Below are 24,959 nucleotides of genomic sequence, written 5' to 3' on the forward strand. Positions count from 1 at the left end.
CTGTTATATTGCCTCCTTTTGTCCACAGATCGCAACCTGCGTCTGTCGGTCACTTCAGGGGAAACAAAGCGAGGCTGCCAAATAGGGCAGGGCGTGCCTTCCCCACTCTGACTCTCCTAAAGCACAGGCAGCGAGGTGTTAGCAACCATCCTCTGCTACCAAATTGTGAAGAACGCCAATCGGTTGTTTTCAAAATTTAAAAGTAAAAAATATGGTTATAAAAATAGTAACACAATTAGAGTAATAACAATTTGGACAAATTGAATTAGGACAATACGAGATAATAAAAACAAAGAATTATGGACGTCCGGGTACCTTTTTCTGGGCATCACGAGCCCAAAAAAGACCCCTGCTAACAAAGGACTAACCATTAAGAACAATAGCCCGTTGCATATTCATACACTTCATACATGATGCATAAATTCCATTCAAACACAGGATTCTGTCTGGTCAGTGTCAGCTTCTTCCTTCTAATCCTAACAGCGCCTCCAAGGTGGGAAGAAGTTCATTTCTTCTGATAAGAAGGCAATAAATTCCCTTTCTCTGAAAGATTTAGGTGTCCTGTGGCTGCTATCTCGCTGCAAGCCCTTTCTGTTAAACAAAGCATCTTACATAGCATAGTTTCTGTTTTAACAATTTTTATAACCTAAAACTATATTTAACACAGTACTTAAGAGAATTAATACAGCATTTCTTTCTTACACAACACATATAATATTCATTTTAATATTTGCAAAAAGCCAATCATAAAATACATGCATTTTTCACAGGGGGGTTTCAGGTAGCTCTGGGGTGAATTTTGGAGGGAAATGGGGGGGTCTGAGAGTCCTGGGGAGTTTTGGGGGTCTTGGGGAGGGTTTGGGGGTCCAGGGTGATTCTAGGCCAACCCTGGGGGACTCTGGGGGGTTTGGGGTTCCTGGAGAGGTCTCGGGGGAGAATTGGGGGTCCCGGGGGGTCCCAGGCCCACCCTGAACCAAGGTCTGGGGGTTTCAGGGGGAGGGGGCACAGCAGGGGTTCCTCCCCCCCCCCCCCCCCCGTTTTTGGAGGGTCTCCCATGGTGCCCCCTCCCCAAAAAGCTCTGAGGGCCCCCTGAAGTGGCTGCTGTTCCACCGGCCGGTGCCCCCTGATCCAGGACAGCCCCACTGAGTCTGGCAGGTTCTGGGGGGATTTGTGGGGATTTTGGGGTTTTGCGAGGCTGTTTGAGAATTTCAGGGTGGCTTTTTTGGGCTTTGGGGGATTTTGTTAGGAATTTAAGGGGAATTATTGGGGGTTTTTGGGAGAATTATTGGGTTTAGAGATGCTTATGTGATTTTGGGGGGTTTTGTTGATTTGGGGGGTTTTGGATTTGGGGTGTTTTGTTGGGGTTGTGGGGGTTTTGGGGGGGAATTTATTGAAATTTTTGGGAGTTTTATAAAATGTTGGTGAGTTCCACTGGGATTTTTGGTGTATCTCTGGAGTTTTTGAGGGTTTTCTTATATTAGTCCAGTCCCTTCCAGTATGATCCAAAGATGGCCCCACTGTGCTCCCAGTCCCTGCCAGTAAGAGCCAGTTGTGCTCCACATGGTTCCAGTTGCTCTCTTTCACCCTCATTTGTTCCAGTCCCTCCCATTACACCCTCCCAGTATGTCCCAGTATAGCCCAGTTCCCTCCAGCATGTTCCCAGACACTCCCAGTTGCTCCCAGTTGGGTTTTTTGGGGGATGTTTGGAGAATGAAGCAGTCCAAGGCTGAGCGGAAAAGGCCCCTCGGGGGGACATCAGGGGGTGCCGGTGGCGGCTGCCGGCAGAGGCAGCCTGGAGGAGCAGAGCCCTGTGTGCCGCAGGAGCCCAAAGTGGGGAGCCCAGAGAGGGGGGAGCGCCGCCATGGGCGGGAGCCTCAAGAGCCTGGAGAGGGGCAGGGGGGACTCCTTGGAGCCGCTGCAGCCCCGAGCAGAGAATGAGGGGAGAAGGGAGCCCGGGAGCCCAAACAGCCCCGGCATCCCGAAATGGGGAGAGCGAAGAGGGGGGAGCTTTTGGGATCGCTGGGACTGCCAGCAGCCTTGGCAGGGCGGGCACCGAGGAGAAGGGGGACCCCCAATCTAAGTGTGACCCCCTGCAGCTGGGACAGGGGGGAACCCTTGAACACCCAAGGGGAGGGACCAGGGACAGGGAACTCCTGGGAGGCTTTTCCAGGGCTGAATCTGGGTGTTTGGAAGGTTTTCGTGAAGTACAGATGGCCGGTGACTGGTAGAGATGGACTTGGGCAGAGGGACCTTCAAACTCAATATGCTCATCCCTTGTTTTCCCCAAACCAGGATTTCCCATTGCCAACCCCTGGGAGTCTGTGAGGAAGATGCCCTGGGACACTGAAGCAGGTGAGGAGGAAGTCAGTGCCCCTTTCCCCTCTGTGCTGCTCCGTAGCCCAGCCCAGTATGGCCCTGGCTGCAGCACAGCCCTGGGGGGATCTCCTTGCCCTTGCCTGTGGCACAGATGCAAATCCCATCCTGTCCTTGTCCTTCCTCCCCCAGAGCAGGAGCTGAGCATGGAGAGCAGGGGGAACAAATGCCCGCAGCAGAACCTGGTGGAAGAAGCCATTTTGAGCGGCTCCATGGCGCAGGAAGCCAACGGGGAGGAAAAGCGCCGGAGATGCCGCACGAGGAGGGGCTGCAAATGCAGCTGGCAGGGATCTGAGGAGGAAAGAGCCAGCCTGGGCTGGGAAGGCGGCCAGAGATCAAGCCAGAGCTCTGAGCTGGTGCTCCATGAACAGCTCCATGATGGGGAGAAGCCCCACACATGTGTGGAGTGTGGGAAGAGCTTCAGGTGGAACTATAAGCTCATTGAGCACCAGAGGACCCACACTGGGGAACGGCCGTTCGAGTGTGGGGAGTGTGGGATGAGCTTCAGCCGGAGCTCCCACCTGACCAGCCACCAGAGGACCCACACTGGGGAGAGGCCCTACGAGTGTAGGGAGTGTGGACAGAGCTTCAGGCAGAGCTCCAGCCTGATCAGCCACCAGAGAACCCACACTGGGGAACAGCCCCATGAGTGTGGGGAGTGTGGGAAGAGCTTCAGCGGGAGCTCTGACCTGATCAAGCACCAGAGGATCCACACTGGGGAACGACCCTACGAGTATGGGGAATGTGGGAAGAGCTTTAGGGACCATGACACCCTGATCAGGCACCAAAAGATCCACACTAGGGAGAGGCCTTACGAGTGTTCCGAGTGTGGGAATAGATTTCAGTTCAACTCCCATCTCCTCCTGCACAATCTGAGTCACACAGAGGAGAGGGCCCTCTTCTGCCCTGAGTGTGGGAAGGGATTTAAGTACAACTGCCAACTCATCACCCACCGGCGCATCCACACAGGGGAGAGACCCTACAAGTGTAGAGAATGTGGGAAGAGCTTCTCACAGAGCTCTCATTTGACCCGACACCAATACAGCCACCGATAAGGGAAGCCCTGCTAGTGCCCTGAGTGCAGGAAGAGCTTCGTGCTCTGCTCCAGCTCCATCCCCCACTGGAGGAGGCACTTGGGGCACAGCCCTGGTGACCCACTTTCCCTGTGATCCATGTTGGGAACACACCTGGCTTCTTATTCTTTTGGTTTGGCCTTAATTTTCTTGTCTTTTCCATCTCTTTGCAGTCCAAAAGTGAAGAGGGATCAATCTTTCACCTCAAAACCACTCAAATCATACTGAAAACAGGTCAATCTTAACACAAAAGGGCTCAATCCTACCTCAAATTGCTTGTTCCCACCTCAAAATCTCAATCCTATGCCAAACTCACTCCATTCCACAGGTACCAGGGTGAGATGGGGTTGGAAGGAGATGGGAGAAATGGGATCCCAATTTGGGAGCGATAGGATGGGATGGGAGCGTAGGAGCGATTGGACGGGGATTGTGTGGGGCAGGGTGTGTGGGATGTATTTGATAGCAAATAAAACTCTCAGACTTAGTGCTTTCTCTCCCGTTCATGTTCAGTCCGTTGCAGTTCTGTTTGCAGAGCGCCCCCTCACAGTTGCCGCCCTTGGCCTGAGCCTGCCCCTTTTCCCTCAGGGTTCCCGCCCTTTCCCTGCCCCCTTTCCCCTCATGGTTCCACCCTTTCCCTGTCCCCTTTCTCCTCACGGTTCCGCCCTTTCCCTGCCCCTTTTCCCCTCATGGTTCCACCCTTTCCCTGTCCCCTTTCCCCTCACGGTTCGACCTTCGGGAACAGGGGAGGAGGAGGAGGAAGAGGCTGAGCGGCAGCAGAAGCAGCTGGAGAAGGGGAGAGGGAACCCTGGAGTCGCCGCAGCCCTGGGAGCATCACCCCCCATCCTGCAGGTGCCCGGGGAAGGGGGAGCTCGGCCCAAACCTGCTGGGGGGTGCCTGGGTTTGGGATTTTTTTCAGGGGAAGTTTGGAGCTGGCAGGGCTCCAAAGCCGAGCCACAGATGGCCCTCGGGGGGACATCCGGGTTCCCCAGGAGGTGTTTTTGGAGGGTCCCAAGGCCAGCAGTGGCTGCTCCCAGTATGAGCCCAGTCCCTCCCAGTCATTCCCTATGATGATGCAATTTGATCCCAGCACAGTCCCAGTTCTTCCCAATTTCATCTAGTGTGTTCCCAGTTCTCCCAGTTGTCCCTAGCATAGTCCTAGGCACTCCCAGTATGATCCCAGTCTCTCCCACCAGGTCCCTAGTCCTTCCCACTTGCCCCCAGCGTGTTTCCAGTTCCCCCAGCACATTCCCAGTGGCTCCTAGTCCGGTCCCAGTCACCACCCATATGGGCTCAGACACTCCCAGTATATCCCAGTTGCCCTGAACATTCTCATAGTCATTGCCAGGCACTCCCAGTTACCTTAGGGTGGTTCACTTGGCCCCTGTTTTATCCCAGTTGCTCCCAGTTCCTCTAATTATGTCCCCTGTTGGCTCCCAGCATGGGCCTGGTAACTCCCAGTAACCCCCAGTCAGGGTCCAATCACACCCACTCTGATCCCAGTATGATTGTAGCCACTCCCAGTATGATCCCAGTCACTTGCAGTCTAATTCCAGTTGCTCTCAGACACTCCCAGTACGATTTCAGTGCCCCCAGTGTTATCCCAGTTGCTCCCTGTCAATGCCAGCATGACCCCAGTAGCCTCCAGTATGATCCTAGTGTCTCCCTGTCTCTCCTAGTTTATCCCAGTTGCTTCCAGCTTGTTCTCAGTCACTCCCACTTCTTCCCAGTTGCTTTCAGCATCATTCCAGTTGCTCCCAGTCAATCCCTCCATCATTCCAGTCCCTCTCAGAGTCATCCCAGTTGGTCCTAGCATGGGCCCAGCTGTTCCCAGTGTGCTTCCATCACTCCCCTATGGTTACAGACACTCCCAGTATGGTCCCAATTGAACTCAGTTGTCCCTGGTATAGTCCCAGTCACTCCCCATATGATCCCAGTCCCTCCCAGCATGGTCTCACTCACTGCCAGTTACCTGCAGTGTGGTCCCAGTTCTCCTCAGCATGGTCCTGGTTGTTCCTGTGTGGTTCCAGTCATCTCAGTATGGTTACATATTGAGAGTTTTTGCAGATTGAGGAGTTTTTGTTAGACAATGCCCATATTCAGCCAAAGCACAATCCAGCCTGCTTGTACTAATGGACAATGGACACATGCACAAACAATGAATAATGGACATATTCAGAAATTGGGTTGGTATATCCTTGAAAGAGATACAAGAAGAAGAGTCATCAGGACTCAGCAAGTTTGTCAGCAAGCTTGGGAAAGTAAGAAAAAAGTAAGTAATGGGTGGGTGTCGTGGGTTGACTAAATGATGCTTTTATCCCCAATTGTCTCATTCTGTTTATGCTGAATAATAAGTTGTACACCTTTAAGACTTGTTCCAGAGAGTGAAGGGGGAGAGAAGAAGAGGCAGGTTTTTTTCAGACACTGCACTCACTTCTCCACATTCCTGCTCTGGACTGTGTTGTCTGTGGATGGACAGACAGCGGGACAGAGCTCTCTTTTGCTTTTAGTTAGTTTAGCTAGCTGAGGCAAAGGAGACAAAGAAGTTCCCTGGACTGTGGGTTTTTTCCCCTTTTCTTTGGAGCTGTTCAAACCTGCTCTGGACTGAACACCAGAAGAGCACCAGCAGCTACATCTGTGGCCACTGGGCCAGGCCTGGCCTGCGACATTTCCAGCACCAGAGGGACTGATCAGAGACTTAGTGAGCTGAGCTGCAACCCAGGGAGGGGACTTTCTCAGTTTCTCAGTCATCTCTTTTGGAGCAGCAAGGGGTTTTATTGTTTAATAAACAGGTTTTTCCACCTTTCTCCAAGGAGGTATTTTCTCCAGGACCGGTTGGGGGAAGGGGCTGATTTAATCTGCTTTGCTACTGGAGCCCCTTTGGGATTCTCTTCCAAATTTGCTCTGAACCAGGACAAATACATCTATTGGTGCCCAATGCATGGCTCAAGAAGGTGGAAAAAAGCTCTATTGATTGTATGTTGGTTGTGCTCACTCTCTAGTGAGTTAAAGCAGTCAGTAGCCATGTTGCTTGAATTCCTAATGTCTCTTGGGGTGGAGGCCTTCACGTGGTTCTGGTCTCTAGAGCTTTTTGAGGTTTCAATACCTTTCTGGTCACTAGGATTATTGTCCATAACCCATAATTTTTATGGTAGTGCGGCACGGATTGGAATAGCTGTTGTGCAGGCCTTGGTGATAATGATTTATAGGGCATTTACAAAGATACTGGAGTCTGTTTATGATATTTATGGTTTATGGTTTCTTCGTCCTACCCTGCATCCCAGTTCCAGTAGTATGTTTTGGGAATTTATTAGTAATTGCACCCAGTTTGTTAGAGGAGGAGCAGGGAATGAGGCTTTCCAGCCTTTCCTTTCCTTCTTCTCCTTTGAATCTGTTATGCCACTTTTTGAGAATGTTCAGTTTCCCCTGAATGTTAAAGAGACCATCTTTCTGGTATTTAATCTGGTATTTAATCAAGCTTCCTCTATATGGTCTGCAGCTTCTCTAGAATGAGGGCTGAGATATCCAGAGGAGTTGGTGAGACCCTTGTCCCAGAAGCAGATGCAGGCGTGAAAAATCCTAAGTGGTGTGGAGAATGGGAAAATACAGGCTAAACCCTGAAGGAATATTCTGATCCTGTAGACTGGGATTTTCCACGGGAACAAATTCAGAACCCAGCTGAGGTGGGGAAATACCTAAAAACAAAGTGCCATGATCATTCTAAAGAGAAAAGGCTCATTGCAATAAGCTGGGCCCTGGCCTATGCTTATCCCACTCTGTTAGATACTGTTGGGTAGCAGACAGAGGCAGGGGGGCAGGGAGATAAATCAGCTATCCCAGTCAGGCTACAGCCAACAGCCCAGGTTCAAAGCCAGCAGCTAAACCAGATAGTGAGCCTAAGCCAGCAGCTAAACCAGACAATAAGCCTCAACCAATGGCTGTTGCTACCAGCACTAGAAGTGGGAAATGCATGGACAAGACCGATCAACCAGTGGATGATGATGATGATGATGATGCAGCAGGAGAAGGACCCTCAATGCCTCCTGACATAAAATCAGGAGTCAAACCAGCAGGCGCAAGATCAGAAGCCAATATTGAGTCCTTTTCTCTGAAGGACCTTTGTGGCCTACAGAAGGATTACACCTAATGACCTGATGAATCCATAATTAGTTGGCTGGTCCGTCTCTGGGATGCTGCAGGTGAGGCTACAATTCTGGATGGCACTGAAGCAAGGTATTTGGGATCCCTGTCACAGGATCCTGTCATCGACCAAGGAATGATGACGGGGACTACTCCACACAGTCTCTGGGCACGGGTCTTGGAAAATGTAGCACAAAGATACCTGTGCAGATGATCTCTATATGCAACAAACCCAGTGGAAGACCATAAAGCAAGGGATCCAACACCTGAGAGAAATGGCAGTGGCAAAGATTATCTTCTCAGATGATGTAACAACTAGGAACCCAGACTTGGTACCATGCACGTCTGTGATGTGGCGGAAACTTGTACGACTTGTGCCACATGAATATGCTTCTGCCTTAGCCATAATGAAGTGGGATGAGAGGGATGAGACTGTGCTGGATATGGCAATGAAGCTCTGAGCATATGTAGATGCTGTGCATGGCCCAACACATGCCAGAATTGCAGCAGTAGAAACATGTCTGCAGAAATTAGAGGACAAGATAGAGGAGAATCATAAGAAGTTCAGAGAGGAGATTAAAGAAGACCTTCTCCAAATCTCAGCAGTACAGATCAGAGGTTCTGGTAGCCAACACAGATGTTACCCCGATGGCAAGAGAAGGTACACCCCACGAGCTGAGCTGTGGTTCTACCTGCGTGATTGTGGAGAAAACATGAAGAAATGGGATGGAAAATCTACTGCTGCTCTGGCACAACGGGTGCATGAACTGAAGGAAGCCACCAGAAGGAAAGCAGCTCCAGTTGCCCATAGCCGAACTGCCAGGTATGATGATGATGATGACATGTCCGATCCCCTTGAAGGAACATCCAAGACATATGCCCAGGGAAAGAAAGATAAGAAGGCTTAGAGGGGCCCCGCCTCTAGCCAGGTAGAGGCCAGGGAAAACCGTGTTTTCTGGTCTGAGTGGATTCGTTGGCCTGGCACGGAACCACAAGAGTACAAAGCTTTGGTCGATACTGCTGTGCAATGCACATTAATCCCATCGAGACATGTGGAGACAGAGTCTGTTTCTATTGCTGGTGTGACAGGGGGATCCCAGGATTTCACTTTGGTGGAAGCTGATGTGAGCCTGACTGGGAATGAGTGGAAGAAACATCCTATTGTGACTGGCCCAGAGGCCCCATGTATTTTGGGCATAGACTTCCTCCGAAGTGGGTATTTCAAAGACCCAAAACGACTCAAGTGGGCATTTGGGATAGCAGCTGTAGTGACAGAGGGCATGCAGCAACTGAACACCTTGCCTGGACTGTCTGAGAATCCATCTGCAGTAGGAGTCCTGACGGGAGAAGAGCAATAGGTGCCAATTGCCACTTCCATAGTGCATCGACGACAGTACAAGAACCACTCGAGATGCTGTGATGCCCATCCATAAGATGATCCAAGAGCTGGAGAGCCAAGGAGTGGTCAGCAAAACTCACTCACCCTTCAACAGCCCCGCTTGGCCTGTGCACAGGTCTGACAGAGAATGGAGGTTGACTGTGGACTATTGTGGCTTGAATGAAGTGACTCCACCGCTGAGCGCTGCTGTGCTGGACATGCTGGAACTCCAGTACAAGCTGGAGTCCAAGGCAGCAAAGTGGTACTCCACTGCTGACATTGCTAACGCGTTTGTCTCCATTCCTCTGGCAGCAGAATGCAGGCCTCAGTTTGCTTTCACCTGGAGGGGCGTGCAGTGCACCTGAAACCAACTGCCCCAGGGGTGGAAGCACAGCCCCACCATCTGCCATGGACTGATCCAGGCTGCACTGGAAAAGGGTGAGGCTCCAGAACACCTGCAGTACATGGATGACATCATTGTGTGGGGGAACACAGCAATGGAAGTATTTGAGAAAGGAGAGAGGATCATCAGGATTCTGCTAGAAGCCGGCTTTGCCATCAAGAAGAGAAAAGTCAAGGGATCTGCTCAAGAAATCCAGTTCCTGGGAGTGAAGTGCCAAGACAGACGGCATCAGATTCCCACTGAGGTCATCAACAAGACCACAGCTATGTCCCCACCAATTAGCAATAAGGAAAGGGAAGCTTTCCTGGGTGCCATAGGTTTTTGGAGGATGCACATTCCCGAATACAGTCAGATCATGAGCCCTCTCTACCTGGTTACCTGCAAGAAGAATGAGTTCCACTGGGGCCCTGAACAACAACAAGCCTTTGCCCAGATCAAGCAGATCGCTCATGCAGTAGCCCTTGGCCCGGCCAGGACAGGACCAGAGGTAAAGAATATGCTCTACTCTGCAGCAGGGAACCATGGCTTGTCCTGGAGCCTTTGGCAGAAGATGCCTGGGGAGACTCGAGGCTGACCACTGGGATTTTGGAGTTGAAGCTACAGAGGGTCCAAAGCCAACTACACTTCCACAGAGAAGGAAATCTTGGCTGCCTATGAAGGAGTCCAGGCTGCCTCAGAGGTGACTGGCACGGAAGCACAACTCCTCCTGGCACCCCGACTACCGGTGCTGGGGTGCATGTTCAAAGGCAAGGTTCCTTCCACCCACCACGCCATTGATGCTACATGGAGTAAATGGATTGCTCTGATCACACAGCGTGCCCGTATAGGTGAACTGAATCACCCTGGGATTTTGGAGATAATTACAAACTGGCCAGAAGGTGAGAACTTTGGTCGGAATGATGAAGAGGAACAAGAACCAGTGACACGTGCGTAAAAGGCTCCTCCCTATAACCAACTGCCCCCAGAAGAAACACGCTACGCTCTTTTCACTGACGGTTCCTGTCACATCGTAGGGATGAACCAGAAGTGGAAAGCAGCCGTATGGAGCCCCACACAACAGGTTGGACAAGCTACTGAAGGAGAAGGTGGATCAAGTCAACTTGCAGAACTCAAAGCTGTTCAGCTGGCCCTGGACATTGCTGAGAGACAGAAATGGCCAAAGCTCTATCTTTATACTGATTCATGGATGGTAGCCAATGCTCTTTGGGGCTGGCTGGAAAGGTGGAAAAAGGCTAACTGGCAGCTTGGGGGAAAACCGATCTGGGCTGCTGATGAGTGGAAAGACATTGCCTCTCAGTTAGAGAAGCTACCTGTGAAAGTCCACCATGTGGATGCTCATGTCCCCAAGAGTTGGCTAATGAGGAACACTGAAACAACGAGCAGGTAGATCAGGCAGCAAAAATGGAGGTGTCAAAGATAAGACTTAGACTGGCAACATAAGGGGGAGTTGTTCTTAGGTTGATGGGCCAATGATGCCTCAGCCATCAGGGCAGAGATGCCACCTAAAAGTGAGCATGAGACCGAGGGGTGGATTTAACCATGGACAGTATTTCTCAGGTCATCCATGACTGTGAGATGTGTGTGGCCATCAAGCAGGGCAAGTGAGTAAAGCCCCTGTGGTATGGTGGGCGGTGGTCCAAGTACAAGTATGGGGAAACCTGGCAGATTGACTACATCACACTGCCCCAGACACGCCAAGGCAAGCGCTACGTTCTGACCATGGTGGAAGCCACCACTGGATGGGTGGAGACCTACCCTGTGCTTCACGCCACTGCTCGGAACACCATCCTGGGCCTGGAAAAGCAAATCCTGTGGAGACATGGCACCCCTGAGAGAACTGAGTCAGACAATGAGACCCATTTCAAGAATGGCCTTATCAACACCTGGGCCAGGGAACATGGTATTAAATGGATATATCATATTCCTTATCATGCACCAGCTGCCGGAGAAAGTTGAATGATGCAATGGACTACTTAAAACAACCCTGAAGGCACTCGGCGGGGGGGACTTTTAGAAATTGGGAAATGAACCTAGCAAAAGCCACCTGGTTGGTCAACACCAGAGGGTCCATAAATAGAGCTGGTCCTGCCCAGTCTGAACCCCTGCACACAGTGGGTGGAGATAAAGTCCCTGTTGTACACGTGAAAGGTATTTTAGGAAAAACTGTTTGGATTACTCCCACTTCAGGCAAAGACAAACCCATGCATGGAATTGTTTTTGCTCAAGGACCTGTTTGCACTTGGTGGGTAATGCAGAAAGATGGAGAAAGCCGTTGTGTGCCACAGGGAAACGTAGTCTTAAGTGAGAACTGTGTGTAAGGTTTCATTGTGATGCAGATGGAAATAGAATAAGGGGTGGATAATGTTCCAGATTGCAAGGCAAGATGTATTCTATTACCATCTGTATGGCAGCTGTCTTTTGTCAAGTGGGCAGTTTGCCTTATCTCTCTTTCTGAGCACTCACTCCCACTCCTCCCTCGAGAGGAGACATCTGCTGAGAACAGGCTATTGAATGTCACTGCATGACAACAGGCTATTGAATGTCACTGCGTGACTGATAAGAACTATAACATCCCACTGTGAGATGCTCTGCCCAGAGGGAGGAGCCAAGCATTGCTACCCAGATATAATCCAGAGGTTTTGAGACACCAGCACGGCTTTCTCCACTGGATTCCCCAGAGGAACAGCAGCTCTCTCTTCTTCTACTGGATCTTCAGAGGAAGAATACATCCTTCTCTACAGATCCCCCTTGCTCCAACAGAACCACACCTGACACTTCAGGAGGGCTGCAGCCACATTTCCAATTGGATTGCCACCAACTCCCCACAGGGTGTCAGCTTGGGTTCTGACTCTGTCAGTGTTGTTCTAGTGTAACGCATTGTTTATTTTATCCATTTTTTTTCCTTACCTATTAAAGAACTGTTATTTCCTGCTCCCATATTTTTGCCTGAGAGTCCCTTAATTTAAAATTTATAGCAATTGAGAGGGGTGGGGAGGGTTTACATTCTCCATTTCAGGGGTGGCTCCTGCCTTCCTTAGCAGACTCCTGTCTTTCCAAACCAAGACAAAAACCTTTGACTATACAGGATCTTTTGGATCCATTGTCCCTCAAACAGGTCAGTGTGTGACCCCGTAGTAATGCCAAGTTACAAAGAGCAGCACAAATGACACAAAGAATACATGGCCAAAGAGGAAGAGGAGAGGCCCAATGAGAAAAGGATGTGGTGAGACACTGGCACATCGAGTGAGCTGCACTCCCATAATCTCTAGGCTAGCAGGTCCTGGTCTCACATTCTTCTCTTAGTTTATTAAAATTTCATTTATTTATTTATTTATTTAAATTTTTTATCCTAAAAAATATATACAATTAAAAATATGTCATCAAATTTTAAAGATACAATCAAAATACTTTAATTCATAACTACATCTAAAGATCAGAACATATGTACAGCTGTAACTATGAAGCCTAACACATTAATCCTATTCTTCAAACACTCTCCATACAGGTGGCAGCTTCTTCCTGAGCTTGGAGGACAGAGAGCTCTTCTGGATGGGAGGCGAGGACTTTGTGGGTGAGGGAACATCTGAATTGTCCTGAGAAAACTTCTCGGTAAGACTGTAACCAGTCAGATCTGCAAAGTGGAGACACAAAGTTAAACAGAGGCCTCCATGCAAATGTAAAGCAGCCAAAGCTCCCTATTTAATGGGACACATTTCCTGGAAATGTCTAAACAGCTGCACAGGGAAACATGCTCCTGCTGGCAGACACTGAGGCAGGCCAGGGCACAACCCTGAGCCACTTGCCCAGAGCTGGCACAGGCACAGCCTGGCCTCTGGGCTGCCCTGGGACAGCAGGGAGCCCCGAGTCCTGTGCTCTCCAGGAATGGCTCAGCTGCACATGCACCCTCCTGCTCCTCTGCCTGCCCCACAGCTCAGCAGCCCCACAGCTCCAGGGGCACTGGCAGCAGCACAGCTCATTGTAGGGGCACATGCAGGGCACAGCTGTTCCCTGGCAATGTGCACAGCCTCTCTGGGCTGCCACAAGACCCTTCCTCCCAGCAGAGATTGGCCCAGCTCCCCCCTCACCTCTGTGTGAGGCTGAGCCCTGACTGCCCTTCACCTTGTCCTCCATCTGGAGCTGCTTCAGGTCCCCCATGCCATGAGTAGGAAGGGCAATGGAGAGAGTGGGAGCAGATGCACACCCTTCCTTAGGATTTAGTCATTTTTGGAACAGCTCAAAAGGCAAATTCAGAGATGTCCGACTCAGCGCTTCCTCAGCTTCCTGGGGAACATCTTGCCTTCACCAGCCCAACAGTTTGGAGAGGTTTTGCTGTACATGTGGAGGCTTGCTGGCAGCACATTTCTTCAGCTGGGTGCCCATCACCTTGAAGAGGGCAGAGGCGAGCTTGGTTGCCACGGTGCGGACGTTGGCGCTCCGCACAGGCAGCGCCTTGTTCCCCAGGAAGGACCAGAGCACGGGCAGGGCGTCGCGCTGGATGACTTCAGGGCTCCTGGCATGAACCCCCTGCACAAGCACTGCCGGGACAGAGACACAGCTCCTTACCCACCAGCCTCCATGCAAACAAGGATCTACCTCTGCTTTTGCTTCTTGCAAGCCTCTCTGGCCAAGATCAGCAAAATAGCACCCACAGCCCCTTGGTCCAGAAAAGGGTAAAGCAGCTGAGCATCCTGGAAACAGAACCACCAACCCCTCAGGACTAATTGCTCCAACCACCACCTTGTCCCTGTGGCAGACTTCCTACCTTTACTAAATTATTTCACAATCTCTTTCTGTATGAACAATGAATGAAATGTCCAACTGCCTTTTATTTCCATTAAGAAGTTGTCTAAACCCACACTTGAAGATTTGGAAATGCACCATAGCAAGGAAATTGAGAGATTTCTAATAAAAGGGACGATTCAATTTTTCTAACTTTGATGTCAAGTGCCAAATGTCTAATCTGGCTCTTCCCTTTGCTCAGTGGCACACAGCAAAGGGCAGGATTAGAACACACCTCAAAACTCCAGCCCACCAGAGATGGCTGCTGCGTGACAGTTGGATGAGAAACATCAGTGACCAGCTGGTGTCTTTGGCAGAATGCTTTTGGGGCTTCCAACAAAGAGCTGTTTCAAACCTCAGGGTGTCTTAGGGAATTACCCAGACCCCATTGCTGTGGCATTTGAGCATCTCCACATTTTAATGCCACTTCCCCTCCCAATGGTAATGGCATTTTTTCTTATAATGTCCACTGAAATAGGGGCATAGAGAAAGAAAAATGCTACACAGGGGACTGAAATGTAACCAAAACACGAGTGTTTTCTCAAATTGTCTCTGGAATCTCTCTGCTCATTTTCTGAACTGAACTGTATCAAACACAGACAAAAAGTTACTACCAACAGGCTTCTTGCATGGCAGATTTGGCTGAGAGATCAAAACCTGAAATGCTCTGGAGACCGTTCTTATTTTCTGATCAGACAAAATGTTATCTAGCAGCCATTTACAATTCTGTGGTGAAAGAGACTTCATTTTCTCTATGCTGTTAATCCACCAGCAGTCATCAACATTGAAAGAGCTCCTGCAAGTACCCAAAACCAATTCTGCTAAGCAGGAAAGGGTTATGGTACCCATTTTAAAATGGGAATTCATTTGAGTTTAAATGCAATTAAAGACATCAGTGACTACTGAATGTGAGGAACAGCTGTCTGTTCCTATTAAATCTCAGAGAGAACATCTGCTTTTTCTAAAGTAGTCCTAATTTATGGATAATTCCTTTATTTGAAAAAGAGATCAAAAGAACTGTTAAACTAAATTCCCTATTGCTGGAGATCTACTTTATTCAAATGCTCTTTAAAGGGCCTTTGACAGTCCCAATCTCTGAACATGCCCTTTTGAGATTCCTAATGAAGACACAAAGTGTATTAAACCTTGCATTGAAAGATGTTGGCATAATTACAGTGGATTTAGCCCCAGTTAAAGCAAGGCTATCAATCATCTTCTCTACTATATATGGAGATTATCCTTTTTCCATTCCTTTGCTATTGCTGCCATAGCAAGCTCCTCTGAGGAATCAATTATCAGCTGCATTTGTAGCATTTTGGACAGCGCTGACACAGGCAGACACAGTTTGCAGACCCTGAAAGGCTCAGTCCAAGGCCACTGTGACAGCATAGGCAGGGAGCCTCAGCACTCTGCTTCTGTCCTGAGCCCCAGAGGCTGCCTTGCACTAAACCCGTGCCTCTGATACCTCTGTTGAGTTTTGGCCTAAGCTGTGACCCCCGCACAGGATCTGCACGGTTCAGCCTCAAAACTTTCCAAGAGAAAAACAAGAATTCTGTGAGGACAAAACAAACCGATGCCCTGAAACAGAATTGGCCACCATTTCCCCTCAAAGATCACAGATGTCCCTTGAGCTTCTGAGAAAGGAGCCAGCTGGGGCATTTTTAGCCCCTCCCTTTGCTGGAGGTGGTTCTGAGATGCCCCAGTGAGAGCTCAGCCCCAGGCCCAGCGCTGCCCCCATCTCAGATGCTGCCCAGCCCTGCAGCAGCCAGGGAAAACCTGCCAAACCCACCTGCCTTGGCCATGGGGCAGCAGGGACAAGCTCAGCACCTCCTGGTTTGGAGGAGCTGCTCTGCTGTCTGCTCACAGGCATTCCCTGTAAATACTCCCTGGGAAGAGCTCTTGGCTCAGAAGCGGAGGCCATACCTGTGATACACCCGGTAACATCCAGCAGGGCTTGGCCACTCAGGTGATTCCACTGGTAGCTGAACTCTTTGAGCAGTGACACTTTATCTACAAGGGAAACACATGTTTCTGCTCACTTTTCTCAGGTCACAGGAGAAAGGACAGTGGGGAGGGAAAGGGCAGGGCCAACCCCATTTTATAAAATCAAGTACATTTGTGCGCATATTTGAATCCTTTTCTTCTTTCCTTCCAGCCTGCTTGGCAGGGTTTTAAATTCCAAAAGAAAAGCTCTCCTTTCACATTTGTAAATCCAAACTTGTCTGCTGTAGCAGGAGCTGTGTTAAAACATTACACATCAGGGACCTCAGGAGTTCAGTCACATGGAAGCAGTGAAAAGGTTCTGCATTCCAGAGCAAAAAGGAAGAGCCCCATACTTGGGACACAGAAAGACGCTGAGTCAGGCAGTTCCTGAGTTCACAGAGCAGCTGGGGAGGAGAAAGTGGAAACTCCTCTTGAAGACCTGCCTCTTCAACACTCATTTTTTCAGGCATATTCCCCCAGTGCAGCATTCTCAGAGCTGACATAAATCTGTGTGGCAAAGGAATTTAGAGCAGCCCTTGCCTATGTAGTTAATTGCTGTGGCCATTTTGCCCCATGCAAAACAACATGTGGAACAAGGCATCATTGACAGCTGGGTTTACACCTGTTTGTTCTAAAGAAATGAACTTGGTGAATCATAAGTTCCACTTTGAAAATAGAAGACAAAGAGAAAAGTGAAAAATAGGCAGCTAATGCCTCTAATGTAGAGCCTTGCAGGTGGGCTGCCCTGCAGAAGCTCTGATGGGTGACTGTCCCTTCATGCCAACAGCAAAGCTGTTCATTTGGGAAGTCAGACGGGGCCCAAGCAAACTCCAAACCCCCTTTGCCTCTGAAGTGTAGCAGAGCTGTAGTCCAGGACTTGCTCTTCAGACAAGCAGCACAGAGCCAAGGGCTCGTGGGACTGTTGGGAAATGCTGATCCCATTCCAGCCTGTTGGGGATGGTGCATAAGGGCTGCACCTGCACAGCCCCTGGTGGGTGTCAGCTGGAGCGTTCCACAGACAAGAGCAGCTGTCAAGGCACTCAGCGCTCTCTTGTGCAGGAGAGACAGAGACGAAGTTGAGGAGAGTCCCTGCCAGGGCTCAGCCTTACCCAAATGAGCAATGGATTCTTCCAGTGCTTTCACAGCTGCCCCACGAACCCTGGGATCCTTTGAGTTCAGGTTCTTTGTTATTCCTTCCACCAAAACAACGATCACCGGGCTCAAGGCATCTTTCAGGGCTCCTGTGATTTCAGCCAGCACGTCCAGCGCCCTCTGCTTCACTTTCTTGTGGCTGTCAGATATTCTCAGGACAAAATAATCAAAAATCTGTAAAGAGAACAAGCAATGTGAAAGCTGGATTCAAATGTCCTTGTTTGAAGAGTGGATGTAGCAGTCAGCAATGTCAAAGATGAAAGTGATCCTTTCTGTCAGGTCAGCCCTCGCTTGCACAATTTCACTGTTTTCCTGTGGGCCACTCACTGCAATGGTGGCACAACCTCATGCTGGTTGAAAGATTTTCTTCTGTTTTCTGGAGGTTTGGCTGGGGACAGAATAGTTCCTATGGTATTTCTCTCCATCTATAAATCATTAAATCAATTCCATTTACTAATGCTAAAGACAACCTTTGCTTTCAATGCAAGCAGATGTTTACAATGCCCAGTTTTCCATACAGTTGCCTCAAGTGCTGAGGGCAGTTATGATTTTGCCAAAATTATAGCTGGAGGAGATCTAAGTTTTCTTTTGTTTGACTCAGAGCCAGTGTCTGGAGAAGTGCAGGGCTCTGATCAACTCTTCCAGGATCCAGAGCATTTCTCTAAGTAACAGGTGGACTTCTGAAATGAAATGTGCTGTTCAGCTCTCATTAGAGCAGGTTCAGTCCCTTGACAGCCACATTATCAGGCACCTTTCCCTGGAAAACGGGAAAAAGCAGCTACTGGAAGGAAAAGGCAGAGATGAGTCCTTAGTTCTTTTCCTCCTTTTCCAAAGAGAAAAAAAGACCCCCAAAAAGGGTGAGCACTGTCTTTACTAAGAGGAATAGGAACAAGGATGGAAATGAGTAGCCAGAGCTGTGCCTGCGTAAGACAAGATGGAGTATATAGAATTGTTGTTTTTGAAAAAACAACTGGGTCTAAAACCAACCCAGCCTGATACTTCTCTTCCCTATGCAAATCCATTTTTGGTCTAGAGAACAATTGCCATGCTTTCAGGAGCTGGATTCCCTTCACTTAACCCAACTGGCAGTAGGAGAGAGCAGCAGTTACACCAGCAGAAAATTCTGCCATCATCTGATGAACAGCAATAGGCACCTGCCAGACAAATACAGCTGGACTGAAATAACTTGTCCTGAAGCCTGGACCTGAATTAAATTTGTCTGGGTAAGAAGGACCAGCGTGTCCCAAACAGCCAGGACAGAGTGCCAAGACACACTGAATTAACTTTACTGCTACAGGCTTAGGAAAGGAACTAAAGGAAAGGAGCAGTGAAGATACCCTACATACCTGGGTAATGTTAGTGGAGATGAGCTGGGGGCTGGTTTTGCACAGGTCTCGGAGGAGTTCCACTCCTTCCATCCTTGTCTGAAACCCCTTGGCTTCCAGGAGATGGTAAAGCTTCTGGAGCAGCTCCGTTTCATCCACAGCTGGAGGTGACGTGACCTGGGCTTTTGCATGGTGTAGGAGGTGTACATCAGAGGGAGATTTCACCCTGGAAAATAAAACCAAATGAGGACCTGGTGGTGATAATTATCGTAGCATGGCATCCCCATAGTGGAAATAATTAGCATTGACTCCATGATTCCAGTAGGCTGATCAATCACTTTATTATACTATACTATACTATACTATACTATACTATACTATACTATACTATACTATACTATACTGAAACTCATCGCCCTTACAGACAGTCTGATACAGACAGACCAGATTGGTCAATTGAATCCAAAACACCATCACCAATGGCCAGTTAAGAAATGACCCTTTGGTAAACAAGTCGCCATGACACATTCCACATGTTCACAACAACAGGTGCAGCAAGTGAAGATAAGAATTATTTCTCACTCTTTTCTCTGATCTTCTCACAGCCTTCCCCAGGACAATGCCTGGGAGAGTTGTGCCTGCTGCTCTCTATGGACAGAGCTGCAGCCACAGACAATACCTTCAGTTAATTGTGAGCAAAACATCTTGGGCAGCTTTCCTAATTATGTGATTTCAAGCAGGAAAATCATGAGGCTCTGAAGAACAACGTGGACCTCATGGCAATCATTACTGGAGACAATCTGCCAGTGACATTCTCACCAGTGCTCACTCAGGAAAACCAAGGATGAGATGCATCTGATCTTACTTCATATGGCTTCCAGGGCACACAAGTCACATTGCTTTGTGGAGAAAGAGAGACACTATTTCCAAGTTTAAATGCCTCCTCATATGGGATGTGTGTGTCTTAGAATAAGGAAACTCATCACTCTGGAGAAGTGTCTCTACAACCAGGCATGACAATCTGGAAAAGTAGCTCAGATGCATTCTGAACAGATAAACAGGGCCATATTTGAAAGATTAAGAAAATCAGTAACAGAAATACAAACAAAAGCCAGACATCCCAGAACTACGCTCACATTTCATTTGCTTCCCTAGAGACCAGATGCACAGCTTAACAACCCCACTGAGAACAATTCTCCTGATCAACCTGTCTCTTCCATGAGCACAGGAAGATGCTAGCTGTGCTACTGAGGCATGTGGTCACTTTCCTGCCACTGCTGAGCAGGACAGAGCTAAATAAATCCCCTCTGCTATCAGAGGAGAACAGGTACAAGTGGTTCTGCAGCTGCCAGGAAGAGACAGCAAGGAGCAATTCCTGTTTTAAATGCTGGTTGCAGCACAGAAATAAACGAAACATGCTGTCCATCAAGCAAATTACATGAAGTACAGGAATATCAAGACAAAAAGTCCACATTCAGACACCTGTTGACTGAAGTTGTTCAGGGATTGTCTTGCTCTTTGCTACTCAAACTTGGTACTGTATGAGGGTAAGAAAGCATGATTTAGCCAGGCCAAAGCACATGGATGAGAACTGCATCTTTGTGGAATGGCATCTTTCTTCCAGACTGAGATTTCTCATCACAACACCCATCTGAAGAAGACTCCACTCAGATGAAAAAAAGCCCTGGTTGAATTTACTTGTCCCAAGTCAGGCAGCAGAGACTTGACCCTCTCACAACCTCCACAACACTGCCCTTGCCACTGCACTGGATTGTCTGAGCTGCATCCAATGGGTGTCTTTTTGTCTCTCAATTTTTGTAGAAAGCCCTCCAGAGAAGTTGTGGTCAGCACAATGCAGAAGTAGACATTTTTTATCCTAGAGCATTTGTAGGGAAAGGAAACCATCTGTGGCGTTGGTCATCTCTGCCAGAAATATTTTCCTGAGCAAGAGACATGTAAAGCTTGTTACGTGCTTTGTCACATCTGACAAAAGTGCTCAGTACCGTTTGCTAGCAGACAATGTGGCCTGGGGCTCCTTTGAGCCATCGTTCCTCTCCTTCACCGGCTCCTTGACAGATGGGCCTTCAGCCTTCTGGTTTTCCATCCCCTACAAAGACATAGAGAAACCCAATCAATCTTAAGAATATAAAACAGGAAATTCCCAGTTTAAAATACAAGTTAGAACCAGGATCACTGCTACCAAGGCTTAGGGAAACATTTCCTAACTTACAGATGGAAACAGACCAGAGATTCAGTGATGCCAACTCTTTGTTTTCAACAGCCCAAGGCAGATTATGGATGCTACCAGTCAGAGCAGCAATCTAAAATCCCAAATTCCTTAGTCTTGAGCATAAGTGGGAGTAATGCAAACTGGCAGGCAATGAGTGTTCATGAAGGAAGCAGCAGAAAAAACTGGACTCTTTGGGGGTTGGCCCATTGTGTTGGAAGTTGATTTGGTTCAACACTCACTCTCCCTGTGCCTGCACAAAGGCAGGCTCCCTTCTGTAAGGTCGATTAAAAAAATAAAATCCTTCCCATCAAACAAACAAAGGATTTTCCAGTGGATGCTGCTGAATTCACCAAGCTTCTTCCAGCTCCACAGGGCTGGACAGCAGGGCAGTATTCCCAAAAGACAGACAGTAATTGTAGTAACTAGGATTGACCTGGACATCTTTTGTAAATTTGGAAATTTTCTTGGCACTACTACTTCCAGTGTCCTTTGCAAAGACTCTGTTATCTTCAGAAGCACAATTCTCACTTAATTGCTTTACAGGGGGCAGAGTAGGGAGAGCATGGTGGGGGCCTATGCTTAAATGTAAACCCATTTTCTCCTCTTTCCCTTTCCTCTTTGTGACCGATATTGAAAACATTCAAAACCCCACCTTTTCCCTAATAATATCAGTTCCTTTGTGGTCTGCAGATGAACAGGCTGAGAATTAACAGCTCATTCCCAGGAGCAAAATGATTCAGCAGAAGAGGAATGAGCTAAAGACAGATTGGGTATGTTTGATCTCATATTAGCAGTGGCAATACTTGCACAAAGGAGACATTTCTCCTGCCAAGCACTTACTTTCTTCTTAATTCTTGTCAGAATATCTTCCAGGTCACGGGGGGGAAGAGATTGTTTCAGAAGCATTTTAAATTGTTGATGACTGAGCAACATCTTCACCATCTCCTGTCCATAATGCCTAAGGAAGGAAGGAAGGCAGGAAGGAAACAAAAAACAAAAGTAAAACACAGGAAAAGTGTTAACAGAAGAGGCTGATGCCTTAAACTCATCAGGTGCAATCCCTGCATGAGAAGGCATTACCTACTCAGCAAAGAGGGAGATTTACCTCACTTGACACTGCACAGTGAAGTACAGAGCTGAACACAAGAGGCAAGAGGAGAATGTGGGGCAACAGAAAAATATAATTTCACTCTGAAACTGAGGGTGTGCTTCTGTGGCATCAAAGGATCCCAGTGACCAAGCAAAACACACCTGCTTTGTTGTCAGAGCCTGTTAGCAGTGTCTTGCTGCCATTGCACAATAATTTGCCTTTCTTTAACTGGCAGGGAAGCCAGGACAAAACACCTCATGCGATTATTTTATACTATGTGTATGCACAGAGACAGCTAGTTGCTCTGGTGTTCTTGGCAGCTATTAATGGCAATTTCATCATCAAGGAAGGGGATTTTAGTGGTTTGGGTTGATTTTGCCACTAGGAAACCACAGTTTTCTTCAAGAAGAAATGTGGAGCTCACTGAGCCATAGATAACAGCATTCTAGAAATCTTCAGAACAGGTTTAGAAGGTTGGAAAAGATTGGCTAAAGACCCCTGACATATTTCTAGGATAGTCTGAAGTTAATGAGAAATGCATGTTTGGGATCCTTCAGTGATGAACATTAGCCAACACTTTGCCTTTCTGTTGTGCACCTAAGGCAAATCAAAACTGTTGGACTGGCTGATCTGAGCTCTTTTGATCTCAGTAAAGAATCCTTCAAGCCACAGGAAAAAGTTGGCTATGTTCCTTTTTGCTGGCCAACCTAAGGTTTCCCAGTACAGCCATTTGCCCAGGCAACCCAGACCAAGCAGTGGTCACAGTGCCAAGGCTGACAGAGCTCAAGAAGAGTTTGGACAATGCTCTCAAGCACATGGAGTGACTCTTAGGGTCACTGCACATGGCCAGGAGCTGGACTCGATGATTCTGATGGGTCCCTTCCAAGTTAGCATATTCCATGATTTTATGACCCTTATTCACAACGTGAGGTAAGTTCACATTCCCTTTAGTTTCCGCTCTTGTGTTGTTTCACCTTTATAGCCAGACACAAAACGGTTTTCCTGTTTTGGGAGGTGAAATGAAGATCATTACCTTGTGTCCTTGTGACAGTCCTGAGCAAGCTTCCCTGCCACGTGTGGCAGCCTCTCAGCCCTGGGTGTGCCTGCGAGCTGGGTGACTCCAATTCTCTCCATCAGGGACAGGAGCAGTTGGGCCGCACACTCGCGCACCGGGGCGTGGCGGCTGCTGGGGAGGAGAGAGCAAACCCTGGGCACAGGGACAAGGAGCAGCAGCAGCGCCGGCCTTGGCCAGAGCTGCTCCCTGCCCTTGCTGGGGGAAGGAGCCTGGGCTCTCCCTGCCCCTTCAGACACCTGCAGAAGGTTCTGGCCTCAGCTAAACACCAAGTTAGCACTGTACACAAGGCCTGCCTGCATGGAAGAGGGAGGAATTCAGTCTCCCTGCACTGTCTGATACTCAATTTCTTTCACAGTATTTACTCGGAGAAAGATTAAAGAAATAGATGACATGAATAATTTAGAAATTAGAGACAATTGATGCTGATCCATCAGAGAGCACCCAGTACACAGAGCTGCAGCAGGATTGAGGCTCTTTCCACCCATTTATCCCCAAATCTGCAGACCTTTGGAAAACAACAAATGCAGGGAAAACATATTGTGGGCCATGAAGTTGCAGAATATCCAGCAATGCAGCCTGTTTCTTCTGTGGGGCTTGGCAATGGATCCATCTGAATGTTTTACCCTATTGCAAAGCTGAGGAAAGGGTGGCAGGCAGTTTAGCCAGGCTGTCCTGTTCTAGAGAGTGTCTCTTGGGAACTATCAGGCCCAGCACCAACATTTAAGGCAGCATTTGCTCCAACTGTCCCATGGCAGTCAGCCTGTGAAGGTGCCTGCAAAGTGATTCATCATCTCAAGGCTAACATGAAACATCAGTTTGAAGAGAAAGCAGAGCTCTGAGGCCAGGACAGTCATACAAGACTCCTTTGGCAGGAGCTGCACCTGCAGTGCAGGCTGTGCCACACCCAGCAGATTGTCCCCCATGTGCTCCACACTCCAGCAAGGACACTCCTCATTTTTCAAGTTAATGACATCATGAGGAGACATGGTTTTCCCAGGGCCTCTGTGGTTAGCACTGTGAAATACCAAACACTGCTCACAGCTGCAATTGCAATTGTCCCTCTTCCCACAAAAGCACAAGGCTCTATCCATGGCCTTTGCAGGCACTTTCACTTCCCCATCAGTCACCACATCTAGGAAACTCTGACAGACTGGGAGAACTCCAGGAAGCAGCAGGAAGCTGAGTCAGAGGAGCTTTAGTTTGGATATCAGGAAAAAGGGGTTTTCACCCAGAGGGTGGTTGGGCACTGGAACAGGCTCCCCAGGGCAGTGGTCACAGCACCAAGCCTGACAGGGCTGAAGGAGCATTTGGACAACAATCTCAGGCACTTGGTGTGACCCTTGGGCTGTTCTGGGCAAGGCCAGGAGCTGGACTCGATGGTCCTGATGGGCCCCTTCCAACTCCCCATATTCTACACTTCTGTGATTCTGAGAACTAATGGGCTGCAGGAGGGCAGAAATAGGTGACAAGAGGAAAGAAGTGAGGTTGGTTGGAGAATCAAGTCACTGAGTCCACAGAAGATGCAGGATACAGGACCCTTCCCTCCCAGCATTCCCATTCTCTCTCTCATCCCTTCTCGCTCCCACACACACAAAGGTGAAGAATATCACTAAAAGAAAAGAACCTACTTGACTCCCATGTCCATGAGAGCAGTCATTGCTCGTGCAGGAGTCACATGCTCCACCATGATCCCCAGGGTCTGACTGGCTGCTTTCTGAACAAATTCTGGGGAGCTGGACACCATCTGGAGAAGGACCCGAGCAACCTCATCCACCTCAGCATCCATGTCCTTCTTCAAGGTCATAAAGAGCTCTCCCAGAGTGACAACGGCAGAGTAGGACACCTTGGACCGGAGGTTGGTCACCTGGGGAAGTCATGACGGGAAACATAAGAATCACCTTGAAAAGAAAACCAGTTGGCTTCAACAGAAGTCCCAGGAAATGACCACACATCCCACTGTT

At 48.7% G+C, this 24,959-nt stretch overlaps 1 protein-coding gene across 1 annotated transcript in view; it reads left to right on the top strand.

Annotated features, from left to right (window-relative positions):
- The window catches only part of LOC141731344 (uncharacterized), a 204,839-nt gene that overhangs the window by 122,376 nt on the left and 57,504 nt on the right, over positions 1–24,959 (top strand). The window contains exon 8 of the mRNA XM_074555964.1: positions 2,745–3,411. Within this exon, the coding sequence (XP_074412065.1) occupies positions 2,745–3,411 (667 nt within the window). The remainder of the gene's footprint in view (positions 1–2,744; positions 3,412–24,959) is intronic.

The sequence above is a fragment of the Zonotrichia albicollis genome, chromosome 20 (genome assembly GCF_047830755.1).
Source record: "Zonotrichia albicollis isolate bZonAlb1 chromosome 20, bZonAlb1.hap1, whole genome shotgun sequence".
Taxonomy (NCBI): Eukaryota; Metazoa; Chordata; class Aves; order Passeriformes; family Passerellidae; genus Zonotrichia; species Zonotrichia albicollis.